The sequence below is a fragment of the Triticum aestivum genome, chromosome 4B (assembly GCF_018294505.1).
Source record: "Triticum aestivum cultivar Chinese Spring chromosome 4B, IWGSC CS RefSeq v2.1, whole genome shotgun sequence".
Lineage (NCBI taxonomy): Eukaryota > Viridiplantae > Streptophyta > Magnoliopsida > Poales > Poaceae > Triticum > Triticum aestivum.
This window is the reverse complement of record NC_057804.1, coordinates 412,606,047-412,619,720: the sequence shown is the minus strand read 5'-3', so window position 1 is coordinate 412,619,720 and position 13,674 is coordinate 412,606,047. Positions and strand designations below refer to the sequence as shown.

The 13,674-nt window shown below is 44.1% G+C and overlaps 2 protein-coding genes and 1 long non-coding RNA gene across 8 annotated transcripts in view; 2 read left to right on the top strand and 1 right to left on the bottom strand.

Annotated features, from left to right (window-relative positions):
• LOC123092425 (mitochondrial import inner membrane translocase subunit TIM22-4) overlaps positions 1–1,537 on the bottom strand; it is a 3,888-nt gene extending 2,351 nt beyond the window's left edge. The window contains exon 1 of one of the 2 annotated variants that reach the window (XM_044514196.1): positions 1,150–1,537. In XM_044514196.1, the coding sequence (XP_044370131.1) occupies positions 1,150–1,312 (163 nt within the window). In that variant the 5' untranslated portion in view covers positions 1,313–1,537. The remainder of the gene's footprint in view (positions 1–1,149) is intronic. The other variant, XM_044514197.1, reaches the window with a different exon arrangement.
• Positions 1,538–1,746: 209 nt separating this feature from the next.
• On the top strand, positions 1,747–4,765 carry LOC123092423 (eukaryotic translation initiation factor 2 subunit alpha homolog). Its single transcript, XM_044514194.1, has 5 exons — positions 1,747–2,403; positions 2,844–2,990; positions 3,075–3,179; positions 4,156–4,254; positions 4,398–4,765. Exons 1-5 carry the CDS (start codon positions 1,888–1,890, stop codon positions 4,548–4,550), a joined length of 1,020 nt encoding a protein of 339 aa, XP_044370129.1. The 5' UTR covers positions 1,747–1,887; the 3' UTR covers positions 4,551–4,765.
• Positions 4,766–6,919: 2,154 nt separating this feature from the next.
• Positions 6,920–11,780, top strand: LOC123092422 (uncharacterized). 5 transcript variants are annotated; one of them, XR_006444589.1, is made up of 6 exons: positions 6,920–7,566; positions 7,809–7,862; positions 8,043–8,217; positions 8,296–9,516; positions 10,215–11,227; positions 11,332–11,780. It is a non-coding gene; the product is annotated as an uncharacterized lncRNA (long non-coding RNA). The 5 variants fall into 5 exon arrangements; XR_006444590.1 differs by having other exon boundaries at positions 8,043–9,516; positions 10,215–10,382; positions 10,485–11,227; XR_006444591.1 differs by having other exon boundaries at positions 8,043–9,516; positions 10,215–10,408; positions 10,485–11,227.
• Positions 11,781–13,674: the final 1,894 nt, after the last annotated feature.

The following is a 13,674-nucleotide window of genomic DNA, read 5'->3' as shown; positions in this document are numbered from 1 at the left end:
TGGGAGGAAAGATGGCAAACATCCAAGGCAGAGGTAACGCAAACCTTCCAAAGGTAAGATTGGTTGAAAATAAGGAATAGGAAAGGGCACAACATCAGTGTTGACATGATCAAACACCAAGTCATTATCAGGATGTCCGCGATGTATGTCTATTGCATTACACTTCTTGCAGCACTGACATGAAATGGATTCAGAGAGGCGCAGGCGCACCGCCAAACAGTAACCTTTCTAATGCAGTACAGAAATATTTTCAGACTATTTAACAAAAAATTTGAACCACTGTCAGATCAACCTTCAATAAACGTCGACCTTGCTATTTTCTGCAAATCACATCGTATGCCTATGACAGAATGCTTGTAGCTACAACTGAAAACGATTGTGCATTGTTAAGCAGCAACCTTTCTAATGCTCTACGAAAACCCCTTTCAGACAACTTGATACTTTATCCAACCCCTTTCTGAATACTCTCAACCTTAATGTCTTTGAAAGGTAATATGTGTTCAGTACTGGAATTTAATTGGGTTGATTTCATGACCCCAACTTTACTTGCAGAATCACTACAAAAACTTAAGACCCCAACTCTCCAAGGCAAGTTCACTTGAAACAAAGGCATGACCCTCAAAAAATAAAGAACTGGAAACAAAGGCATCTCCATTATGCATTATGACATGCCATTTCACATGAAGGATCATCGAACGGGAGAAAAGAAGTTTTGTTTTATTGCCACCAAAGATTTTGAGCAGCCAGAGTAACAAACTAACAGTAGACGGTTCTACAAGTGAGTACAACCGAATCAACACATGAACATATTTAAGTTCGTACGTGCAATTGCTCAAAATAAAATTAAGTTCATGTCTTCAGAACCAGCATCGTTTTATTTGTAACTATTCAGACAAACAGGTGAAGACCTAACCATCTAAAGAATGAACAACCACCCATGTGACATGTCACACCATCCAGAAACTCTGATTGCATGACATTTGAACAAGATCATGGAGACATATTAAGTCGGCACTTTAGCATAATTCAATTACAGAGTTGTATAATGCACCCCAGTAGTACAGACATGGATTTCTCCCAATACTCTGTAACTGAATGAATAGTACGTAGTATTAAGAGATTAGAGTTGGAGGCGGTGAGTAACGTTACCCATGACACCACTGAGGACGCTCCGGACGGCGCAGTTGTTCATCATCTCCTGCCCCTTGATCTCCTCCGGCGTTGGCAGCCGGAGCGGCTCCACCGGAGCCCTCTGGCCGGCCGCATCGCCGCCCGCCCCGGCCGCCGCCGCCGATGGCTCCGGCGAAGCCATCTCACAGTCTGATCTCCCTCCCCCTCCCGGTAGCGCGACGGCGGAGCTAGCTGCGGCCCGTGGGGATGAACGGAAAGGCAATGAACGGGATTGGAGAAGAAGCCGAGCCGAGAAGTTCCTCAAGGCTCGCTACTTGTCCTCCTTCCCTTGGCTTTCTTTTCCTCCCCTCCAAGAAAAGAGGCGGCGGTAAGGGAAGGGGATCCGGTGCTGGACTGGTGCGTGCCTCTTCCCACTCCCCGGAGCTCGCGTGAGGCGCACAAGATCTGTTCCCCGCTACCCGAGCACGCAGGCGTATTCACAGGAGTACGCTAACCAAGCACGCAGGCGTATTCTCAAAAGTACGCTATCCGGTTCCAATACCTGCGTGGCGCGTGTGGGGGAGAGTGGGGAGACTGGACCGGCCCGAGATGTCGGATCGGCTCACTTGATATCCGATCCACCAAGAGAGTACAACAGGCAGCATTCTCTGACTGCCGCCCCCACCCCCTCCCCCCCGACCAAAACCCAAGCAAACCCTAGATCCGCCGCGGCCCCCTCCAACTCCGGCGAAGCTCCCCACCCGGTAGGCGGAGAGGATGCCGAACCTCGAGTGCCGGATGTACGAGCCGCGGTTCCCGGAGGTGGACGCCGCGGTGATGATCCAGGTCAAGCACATCGCCGACATGGGCGCCTACGTCTCCCTCCTCGAGTACAACAACGTCGAGGGCATGATCCTCTTCTCCGAGCTCTCCCGCCGTCGCATCCGCTCCATCTCCTCGCTCATCAAGGTCGGCCGCCAGGAGCCCGCCATCGTGCTCCGTGTCGACCGCGACAAGGGATACATCGACCTCTCCAAGCGCCGGGTCTCCGAGGAGGAGGCGCGGTCCTGCGAGGACAGGTACAACAAGTCCAAGCTCGTGCACTCCATCATGCGCCACGTTGCAGAGACCCTCGAGATCGACCTCGAGCCCATCTACCAGCGCATCGGCTGGCCGCTCTACCGCAAGTACGGCCACGCCTTCGAGGCCTTCAAGCTCATAGTCGCCGACCCCGACGCCATCCTCGATGTGCTCACCTACGAGGAGAAGGAGACTGGCCCTGACTGCCAAGAGGTTACCCACCAATTATCATGATTTTCGTTTAGTACTAATCCTGATGTATGCACTACCATGTCTTGACCTGATTAAATGCATTCACTAATAACTATGCCATGCTTAAATGATAATGTCATGTGAATTTGTGCGTGTGTACTAGATGTCAGGTTCTCATTCTGTTCAATGGGCACCATAGAAAGGTTTGGTACTTGCGAGTTTATCTGAGGTCAAATGGACCAAATGAACTTTCTAGTGCAACTAATCATTGAATGTTGGAATGTACCAATATATTACATTTGTCTTGTCGAGTCTAGTTCTAAGGTCTAACGAACAGTTGATTGATATTTCAAGTGATGCGAATACTTTACCCCTGGAATGTGTTCTGATATTTACCATCGACATGATTAAATTTAGAGTTTTTGTCAGAAAATGGAAGTGATACTTACATTTACTGGCAGGTGACTAAGGTGGTGCCTGCTGTCACCCCTGAGATTAAGGAGACCCTGGTCCAGAATATACGGAGGAGAATGACACCGCAGCCACTCAAGATCCGTGCTGACGTCGAGATGAAATGTTTCCAATTTGATGGGGTGCTCCATATTAAGGTTCTAGTTAACCCTGTTTCTGCCTTGGGATATGATTGAACACTTTGGGTTGCTTATTCAGTTATTCTAAATTTGAAATTGCAGCAAGCCATGAGGAAAGCTGAAGCTGCTGGGAACACTAATTGTCCTGTGAAGATTAAGCTGGTTGCTCCTCCACTTTATGTTCTGACTACACAAACTCTCGACAAGGTTGGTGTCTTCTTCAGCCTCTTTCCATGATTGATGTTGGCTTTGGCTCTAGGTATCCTGCTTGATTGATTAAATTATCTGATTCTTATTTAGAAGGATGCTCCTAATTTGACATAGAATTTAAGATTTAACAATTGCACTGCGCTTTAGCACATTTTATTTCTCTTGATTGATTAGATGGTCAAACTTTCATTATTTAGAAAGAAGCTTCTGATGTGTCAAGAGGATTTAAGATTACGAGTTACTCCCCCTGTTCCCAAATATAAGGTGTATTAGTTTTTCCAAAAGTCCAACTTTCCTATGTTTGACCAAGTTTATAGGAAAATATATTAACATTTACGATGCTAAATAACTAAAATATGAAAATATATTTCACGATGAATCTTATGATAATGATTGGATTTTGAAACATTGATATTTTTCTCTGTAAACTTGGTCAAAGTTAAAGAAGTTTGACTTTAAAAAAGATTAATGCACCTGATATTTTGGACCGGAGGGAGTACATTATTGGCTGGGTGGATTATCTTATATCCTAACTATCATGAAGGCTGTTATAGTGCTCACCTTGCTTCCAATGTGTCAACAGCTATTGCACCGCATACAATGTTTGATAGTTTGTTGTCCATAATCTGTAGTTTGCTGTTTCTCATTGTCATCTAGAAATGGGGTTGATTGGCTAGTCACCGAGATTGATGCTAATATCATTCTCTTCTGTGACCAAGGATGCTAATTTTTTGGCGTGTTCTTAATAACATGTCTGTAGAATGATCTAAGTTACTGATTAGGTAACAGTGGTTATTTGCATGAACTGTACTTAGTCTGTCTTGTTGTACAAGCACTCAAATGGTACAGTAAGCTGCTTTGGGCTTACAGCTGTATGAATTTTTAGACCTCAGAATTATGGTTTAGGGTTTTGATGTTTCAACTCTCCACAAATAACAATTAATCTTCTTTTGTTTGTTTCTCCTTGGGATAGGACCAAGGCATCTCAGTTCTCACTGATGCAGTTAAAGCGTGCACAGCAGAGATTGAAAAACACAAGGGAAAGTTGGTAGTGAAAGAAGCACCTAGAGCTGTAAGTTTTCGGTGGCGTCTAATAATTCTTCTACATCTCTTCGATATATCGTATATATCTACGATATGAATGTTCTCAAAATTATATTAGCTGTTCCAGCTCATGGTTCATGAAGCTTTGTATTATTTGCATTTTGTAAACAGGTGAGTGAGAGGGAAGATAAGCTATTGAACGCCCAGTTGGATACCCTGGTTGAGCAAAACGCGGAGGTTGCTGGTGATGATGACAGTGAAGATGAGGAAGATACAGGAATGGGCGATATCGACCTCACAAATTCTGGCGTCCATGCGGACTGAGTCTACATTAGTCGATTTGGATGAGATTCGTTGTATAGCATCAGCCAAGTTCCTAAATTATCCTATTTAAAAGCTCTTTGAATTCGCTGGTAGTGTCATCTTGGATGTTCATCGGCCTGTGCTGGGCTTTACTTTGATTGAGCAGCACCTGTTTTTTTCTTCTCTTTGGAGTGAAACATAGTTTTGTTGTTCTAAACAAGTGTTTTTGATGCCCAGTCTTGGCATGCAAAATGTTACTCCCTCCGTCCCATAATGCAAGACGTTTTTTGACACGATTTTACAGTATGGGACGGAGGGAGTATCAACAGGTGTTTTTCTTTCCAGTTTTGCTGGTTGTTCTTTGTACACATGGTACTCCGCCCACACGATCCAGTACTTTGTGTTTGTTATTGTGTTTGTTTGCTTCTGATGGGGATCGGCAGCAATGATGGTGCGGTGACGCCTCTCCCTCGTAGTCATCACCGAAGGGTTCTGTAACATCCCGGGAGTAATTCCATATATTTTTTTGCCTGTTATATTGTTTGTGCATCATGTGTCTAGTAAGCATCATCTTGCACTAATGACTAATTTTGATTTCTTCATTCTAACCTATAACTATAAGGATGCTAGTCGACCCTCCTCCACGGGCTATTTTTTTTTAAATAATACACTTTTTTTATTAATTTTCAAAAATATTACGCCCTTTGTTTTATTTTTAAAAATATTACAGCGTCAGCTTACTACAGGCCGACAGGAGCCAGTCAGCCTACTGCTAGCCGATTAGGGTCCAGTCGGCCTACGGGAAGCCGATTGGGTCCAGTCGGCTTCCTGTAAGCTGATTAATACTAATCGGCTAGCAGTTGGCTGACTGGTGCATGGCCCATGCAATGTACATGTTTTACGTGTGATAGTACATTTTTTTCTGCTCTCTGCTAGTTCTGCCGCGCACACTGCACGCAGGGCATTCGGCCCAACGCTCCTCCAGAACCAGCCTGGCGTATGCGGACGCGTGCCGACGAGCCCGTTGATGACGTAGACGTACAACATACCTAGTCGTGCAGCGCGCAGACGAGTGCCGCCGGAGCTGCGCGGCGCTTCAACGACTCGCAGCTAGCATGTTGCCATAGTCCCACGACGACGACCACTTTAATTTCCGGGCGACAGCCAACGGACCAAGACTCGAACCTGGCCATGCAAAGGCTACCTACCTGATTACCGTACGTACGTACGTGTGTCATGGGCATCTACCATACCATATGTCTATCTATCTATATATAATATCGCAGTACGTACGTTTCATACCCACTCGATCCCTCCACACCACCCACGTACGGGTGAGCTAGCTAGCTCTCCTTCCGTACACACACTACACACGCATGCAAGGTTCGACAAGGCGTGGCATGCACCAGTCGGCCAACTGCTAGCCGAGTCGGCTTACTCCGATGCCGACTAGCCTCCTGTCGGCTAGCAGCAGGCCGATTGGCTCCTGTCAGCCTGCAGTAAGCCGACGCTGTATTATTTTTAAAAATAAAAAAACAGCGTATTATTTCTAAAAAATAAAAAAAAGGTGTATTATTTCAAAAAAATTAGCCAAGGCGTGGCATGTGGCGGTGCCATGCACCAGTCGCCCAACTGCTAGCCGATCGGCTTACAGGAAGCCGACTGGGCTACTCCGAGGCCGACTAGCCTCCTGTCGGCTAGCAGCAGGCCGATTGGCTCCTGCCTGCCTGCAGTAAGCCGACGCTGTATTATTTTTAGAAATAAAAAAAACAGTGTATTATTTCTGAAAAATAAAAAAAGGTGTATTATTTTAAAAAAATTAGCCGTGCAGTGTGCGCGGCAGAACTAGCAGAGAGCAGAAAAAATTGTACTATCACACGTAAAACATGTACGTTGCATGGGCCAGGCACCAGTCAACCAACTGCTAGCCGATTAGTACTAATCAGCTTACAGGAAGCCGACTGGACCCAATCGGCTTCCCGTAGGCCGACTGGACCCTAATCGGCTAGCAGTAGGCTGACTGGCTCCTGTCGGCTTGTAGTAAGCCGACGCTGTATTATTTTTAAAAATAAAACAAAGGGCGTAATATTTTTGAAAATTAATAAAAAAAAAGTGTATTATTTAAAAAAAATTAGCCCTCCACGGAGCTCCCCCGGATTGGCGCATCCGTGGCCTTCGGATCACCGTTGACTTTGTTTTTGACCGTTCAATCGTTTGACTACTAGTAATTTTTTGTCACCACATAGTTATTTTTCTTGGCCTATGACTGGTGGGCTCTTCCCATGCATGGATTGGCTGGGTGAGCCGTCCCGTGTCCGCTAGAGATTCGCCAACCACTCCGCACCCGCCGCGAGCTTGACGGGCACTCTTGCAGAACCCTCCCCCCCCCACCCACCGCCCTGCGCCTCCTCCACTCTCTCCTCCCGGCTCCCTCATCTCCAACCCTAAACCATTTCCCCCATCCCTGCAGCCGCCTCCCCGAGCTCCTCGCCCCCTCCACTCCCTCCACACCGCCTCCTCCCATCTCTTGACGAGGCAGCTCCCAAGCGAGGATCCAGCGCCTCCCTACACTGCCGCTGTCCATCCCTCCTCATCCTGGATCCTGCAGGGCCGAGGTGTAAGGTGCGGAGGCAAGCTTTTCCGGCGGCGGGGGCGACCTACAGGCAAAGGGCGACCGGCGGCGCTCGATTCGATCTGCGGGAGATAATATGAGAGGGAGGGAGAGAAGGGAGGAGATGAGGGAGAAAGAGAGAGGAAAGAGGAGAGGGACGTGCAGGGGCGGACGGGAGAGGGTCACCGGAAGGAGCGCCCCGGCTCGTCGTTCACACCGCCCTGGAGGAAGAGGAGAGGGAGGTGCAGCAGTGGATGGGAGAGGGCCACTGGAAGGAGCGCCCCGGCTCGTCGTTCACACCGCCCTGGAGGAAGAGGAGAGGGAGGTGCAGCAGTGGATGGGAGAGGACCACTGGAAGGAGCGTGGCCGGCGTCGTTCGCACCACGCGTGAGCAGAGATGCCTCTATACAGCCCTCATGCCCGCAGGTTCCTCCTCCTTCCTTCCTGCTACTCCTCTCTTTGGATTAGTGAAGCTGTACTGCATGTTGGGTCAGTGTCATGTCTGCTGTTGATGGACAACACTTTACACAAGTCAACCATCCAATTCAATCTCTATTAGCACTAGGAGAAGAGCATCAAAAAGAGAAGAGTCCCTATAATCTACATTAGTCGATTTGAGGGTATGTTGAATGTGACATTTAATAAAGATGGTAATTCTTGCTATTCAGAGTACACAAGTGGTTGCCCCTGAGGTCTCCTCCTTGTCCGGCTTGTTCATTAAGGTAAGATTTTGATTGTCTCAATTTGTCGTGTAAATGCTCATATTCCGTTGAGTTCATGTGTATAAATCAAGTGGGCTGAAGCGTGTGCTGTGAATTTCCTGAAGGAGATCACTTGAGATATTATATGCATTTTGTGGATTGTTGAGTTTGCTTGGTTATTGGAATACCATGCCTGTGCAGGTCGGCAGGGGGAAGGTCCAGGTTGAGACCTTCAAGATGGATTTGATGTTGCTATTATTTCAGTTTGTGGAAAGGGGATGTGATTCCAGCAAGACAGAGACGACGGCAATGACAAGTGAGATTTCTGTTAAGGAGTATTAGTAGATGTTCACATGATCGCTGGAAGCATATAAAGGTATCCACAATGATGGTTGCGTTCTTATCGACACATAATTTATTTATGATTATTGATAGTGTACCTTTGTGATCGTAGCTGCAATCCATCTCAATGTGTAGTTTCTGAACGTCCATGTCCATCGCCAGCTTAACAGCCTGTCAGAGCAACTCAGCCACTTCAGGGCTACAAACCTGATCGAACACATGACACGCATCTCCTTTGAAAGCTCCATCTTGATCTCTAAACACTACACCACCACCAGCTATACTTCCCGACTTTGAGCTCGCACCACCACTCCATTAGCAGTGAAATGAACCTTGATTTGAACCGTTCCAGTTTGTCTGTGGTTGTACTCTATTTGGATCCAAATAGAGTAAGAAGGAAAAGGAAATGTATTGCGAGTGAGCAGGGCAAGATTTTGTTCGGCAAGGGCATTAACTGTAGGTAAGCGGATGCAGTGAGCCAGTGACCAGAGAGTCTCGTGATCAGACCGTGGGTGGTTATTGTTGCATTATTCATATCTCCCCTGTTTTGAGTATAACCCAGTAGCTGAAAGTTTATGTATAGTCAAATGTAATTGACTAACTAGAGAGTTCATGTATCTACATGAAAATAAGTTAATACAAATGAAAAGTTGTTGAATGCATTTATCTTCGTTCAATGTGTGCCCCATAGTTAATTCAAGTTCTTACATTAGAAAGAAAATGGACAACCATTCTCAAATGCTGACACTTCTTAGAACTTCTCTTTTCATAACTGCAACTTCTGTACTTTGTGAGCATGTAGTGCAGTGCCAAATATTTGGGATGTCGCGTATACATAGATTATATTGCATGGCTTTTTGATACTAAATGGCACAATGTTTCTTTGTTCCCTAATTTCCCTCCTACTTTTTCTTCAGTTTCCAAATACACTTTCAACTACTAATTATTTCAGTTTATTCTGGACATGCAATTTGATGCAACATAGTTCTCATGATACCAGTAATCTTCAATAGACAAAGGAATTTGTGCAAAATGGAGAAAATAAATAAGCCAATCTTTTACCCTATACATATACAATATTTAATGATGTGGTTAGTAAGGCCTTCCTTTGGTGGCTAATTTTTTTATTGTTATGCTTGAAACAATTTTTTAAACTGATAATGATCTAGAATAAAATAGACCAATGATACTCAAACTGACGAGGAGGCTGGGGCACGTCTTCTGACCTGTAGCAGACTGTACAGGCAGCGGGGCGCCGGTCTCGCTATTGGTCTAGACCATGGGCGCAGCTTGGTCGAGCTACAGCGAGTGCATCTGATTCCAACACATCAAGGTGAGCTCACTCTTTTATTCTTCTCAGGCAACGAGGTGTCAGTGTAGGCCCAATCTTTTTATTTGTTGCTTTGAAAGGCAACATGTGCTTGATATGTGGAGTTGGTGTTGAGCCTGGCGGGAGTAGACAGTCGCTTGATCTTGAGAGTTGATTCATATATTTTTTTTCTTGAAAGTGTGAAGACATTTCTTAGATTGCTTCTTGTTTTTTTGATGTGTTTTGTTCTGCTGATAAGTGGTAAGAAAGAAAAGACCTGCTTGAATTATAGAAAGTGTTCTAAGAAAATTATGTGAATGGAATATGGACTGCATATATACTATGATGCAACTTTTTTGCATCCGGAGATTGGATTACAAATTCCTCATGTTTGTGTACAGATTTGTTAAAAGTATTATGTGCTGCACATATTCTTATTTCTTTTGATTAATTTAGAGCAAGTAGGTGTGAAGGCTACCGATTCAAGTCTCAACTCAAGCAAAACTTGATTTTTTTATTGTTTTGTCGATGTAGCATCTGAGACTGACTTACTTAGAGACCCAGTTATGCTCTGTAATTTCAGAATATATGTTGTCATGTGTGTGTGCTTTCTATCTAATGTTTTCTTCTTGCTTTTGGAATAGCTGCATATGTTTCCAAATACCAAATGTTTTCTTCTCGGTTTTCAAAGAAACCTTTTGACCTTCTTATTATACATGCAGGTTGATGATACAGAGGTTATCGACGTCTCCTGCAAACTGAATTAATTCCTTTGTGCTTGAGTACCATGGAGATGGGCAGTGAGCTATCAGAAAACATATGTAGCTAACCATGTCAATCATCATCTAAATATTATCACGATCTTCCTTTTTTTGTTTAGCCTAGCAAAGGTCAAATTACTTCTTCTTTTCAAAAGGTAAATTTTATTGTCTGAAGTTTGTTTGGAACAATATATACTAACCGTCAGTTCACATGTTCTTGATTATCTATAGCCTACTCTGCCACGCAATGCTCCGGCTAATTTTTTCCTCACGTTGTCGTTTGCTCATTGTTGTCTTGGCTGTGGTTCTTCCTTCTGGTAATGCACTGCTCCTTAGCTTCTTTCGTTGCATTTCTTATGAGTCCTGCGTTTTGCGTATGTTGCTGCCTTTGAAATTGATAGTATGTGCTTTCTTTTGCTTGGTATAATTTGGTGGGTGTATTTTCTGGTGCTAGGCCTGCTTTTGTGTAGTTTAGCCGTCTACATATACCATGGGTTGTGCGCTTGCGTGCTGACGATGATGTTAGCATGGTTTATTTTCTATTCTTTCTGCTAGATTAACTTACAATCAGATTGCATGTTGTAGTGGAGCTAAAAATACAGTGGCTGGCTGTGTCTCTTAGTTTGGCAGAAAGCACAACATGTCAAGTTGATCGATGGCCATCTTCCTCAGTTTCTGCATATTTATTATTGGGAAGAGAACCAGGCTACTAATCGATTAATAAAAGTTTATAGCTCTGTTCTCCTTCCATTCATTTCTTCAGTATTATTCTCTTAGATTAAAGGTATTATTGTGATGTCGTCCTATTGTTCTGTATGTATTGGATGACCATTCAGACATGTTTTAATGCGTTGATAGATAGATGCGCTTTATGTCTGCATTGTTGTGCCTGTGTTCTTACGTTTTTGTCTGTGTTTTGCAGGTTAGACGAACTGCTATGTTCCTAGACCTGCAGCTCATTTCTGCTCCTCAAGGTTTGCTCTCCTTTTCTTCTGCATGTGCATTGTTTGTGGTTGTAGATACATTCATCTTTCTGCGCGTAACTGATGTCTAGCATTGCTGAAAATACCTTCATCAGAGCTGGTGTCCACGCCTTCATCTTAGCTGGTGTCCACATGTTCATCAGAGCTCGTGTCCACGGCTTCAGCAGAGCTACTGTCCACACTTTCGTCAGAGCTAAAACAACATAGACTAATCAAGTCACATTACTGTGACGACGTGTAAATCTGCCCGAGGTTTTGAATGGTACTCCCTTCGTCCGAAAATACTTGTCATGAAAATGGATAAAAGAGGATGTATCTAGACATGTTTTAGTTCTAGATACATCTCTTTTTGTCCATTTTGATGACAAGTATTTCCGGATGGAGGGAGTACTTTACACCACCAAATTAGATTGTGTGTATATATATATCTCATTGTACACAGCTAAACACCATTTTTTTTACTAAAGGAGATTATGTTTGCTATTACATGTACTTGGCTACTTGCCCACAAGAGGTCTTTTATCATCGGGGCTTGTTACAGTCATGATCAGTTGATGCTTTTAAAATATTTCTATACAAGTATCTATAAAAAATTGTAAAAGGAATTGTTGAATATATTTAATTTTTGTAATCATGTAGGTCATCTTGTGGTCTGTGGACATTTAATTTTATGGAGTATCTCATAGGAGGTATTTTGTCTGACACTTCTACATAGATATTACAATTACACTTATTCTATGTTGTATCACTATTTCAAGACTAAGTCTGACTATTACGCTATAGGATTATAGATTTTACAACAAAACTAGCTATCATTATTTTTGTGGACTTGAAATTGAGTGATGCTAATATAAGAAATCAAGATTTGGAAGATGAAAGAAACAACACAGATCAACGGATTGTATGATTCTGGATAGACCCCTAAGAAGAGAAACAACATAGATCTTGTCATTGTTTTTTTTATCAAAGGGAGTTAAATTTGCTACTATATGTGCTTGCCCACAATTAAACCAACTAAACCATAGATTTCCTTTTCAATGTGCACATGGGTTCAGTGGGTCTTTGCGCTTTTCAAGCAACGGGTCCCCTAGAGGCTTGACTGAAGGAAATATGCCCTAAAGGCAATAATAAAGTTATTATTTATTTTCTTATATCATGATAAATGTTTATTATTCATGCTAGAATTGTATTAACCGGAAACATGATACATGTTTGAATACATAGAAAAACTGAGTGTCACTAATATGCCTCTACTTGACTAGCTCATTAATCAAAGATGGTTATGTTTCCTAGCTATGGACAAAGAGTTGTCATTTGATTAACGGATCACATCATTAGGAGAATGATGTGATTGACATGACCCATTCCGTTAGCTTAGCACACGATCGTTTAGTATGTTGCTATTGCTTTTTTTATGACTTATACATGTTCCTATGACTATGAGATTATGCAACTCCCGTTTACCGGAGGAACACTTTGTGTGCTATCAAACGTCACAATGTAACTGGGTAATTATAAAGGGCTCTACAGGTGTCTCCGAAGGTACATGTTGGGTTGGCGTATTTCGAGATTAGGATTTGTCACTCCGATTGTCGGAGAGGTATCTTTGGGCCCTCTCGGTAATACACATCACTTAAGCCTTGCAAGCATTGCAACTAATGAGTTAGTTGCGGGATGATGTATTACGGAACGAGTAAAGAGACTTGCCGGTAACGAGATTGAACTAGGTATTGAGATACCGACGATCGAATCTCGGGCAAGTAACATACCGATGATAAAGGGAACAACATAAGTTGTTATGCGGTCTGACCGATAAAGATCTTCGTAGAATATGTGGGAGCCAATATGAGCATCCATGTTCCGCTATTGGTTATTGACCGGAGACGTGTCTCGGTTATGTCTACATAGTTCTCGAACCCGTAGGGTCCGCACACTTAAGGTTTCGATGACAGTTATATTATGAGTTTATGAGTTTTGATGTACTGAAGGAGTTCGGAGTCTCGGATGAGATCGGGGACATGACGAGGAGTCTCGAAATGGTCGAGACGTAAAGATCGATATATTGGACGACTATATTCGGACTTCGGAAAGGTTCCGAGTGATTCGGTTATTTTTCGGAGTACCGGGGAGTTACGAGAATACGAGGAAGAAGTAATGGGCCTCATGGGCCAAGTGGTGGAAGAGAGGAGGCAGGGCGCGCGGCCCCCCTAGCCGAAACCGAATTGGACTAGGGGGTCGGCCCCCCTTTCCTCCTTTTCCTCCATGTCCTTCCTTCTCCTTCTCCTCCCCTTCCTTCCCCTCTACTACTTGGATTAGGAAAGGAGGGAGTCCTACTCCCGATGGGAGTAGGACTCCTCCCTGGCGCGCCTCCTCCTGGCCGGCCGCCCCCTCCCCCTTGATCCTTTATATACGGGGGCAGGGGGCACCTGTAGACACAA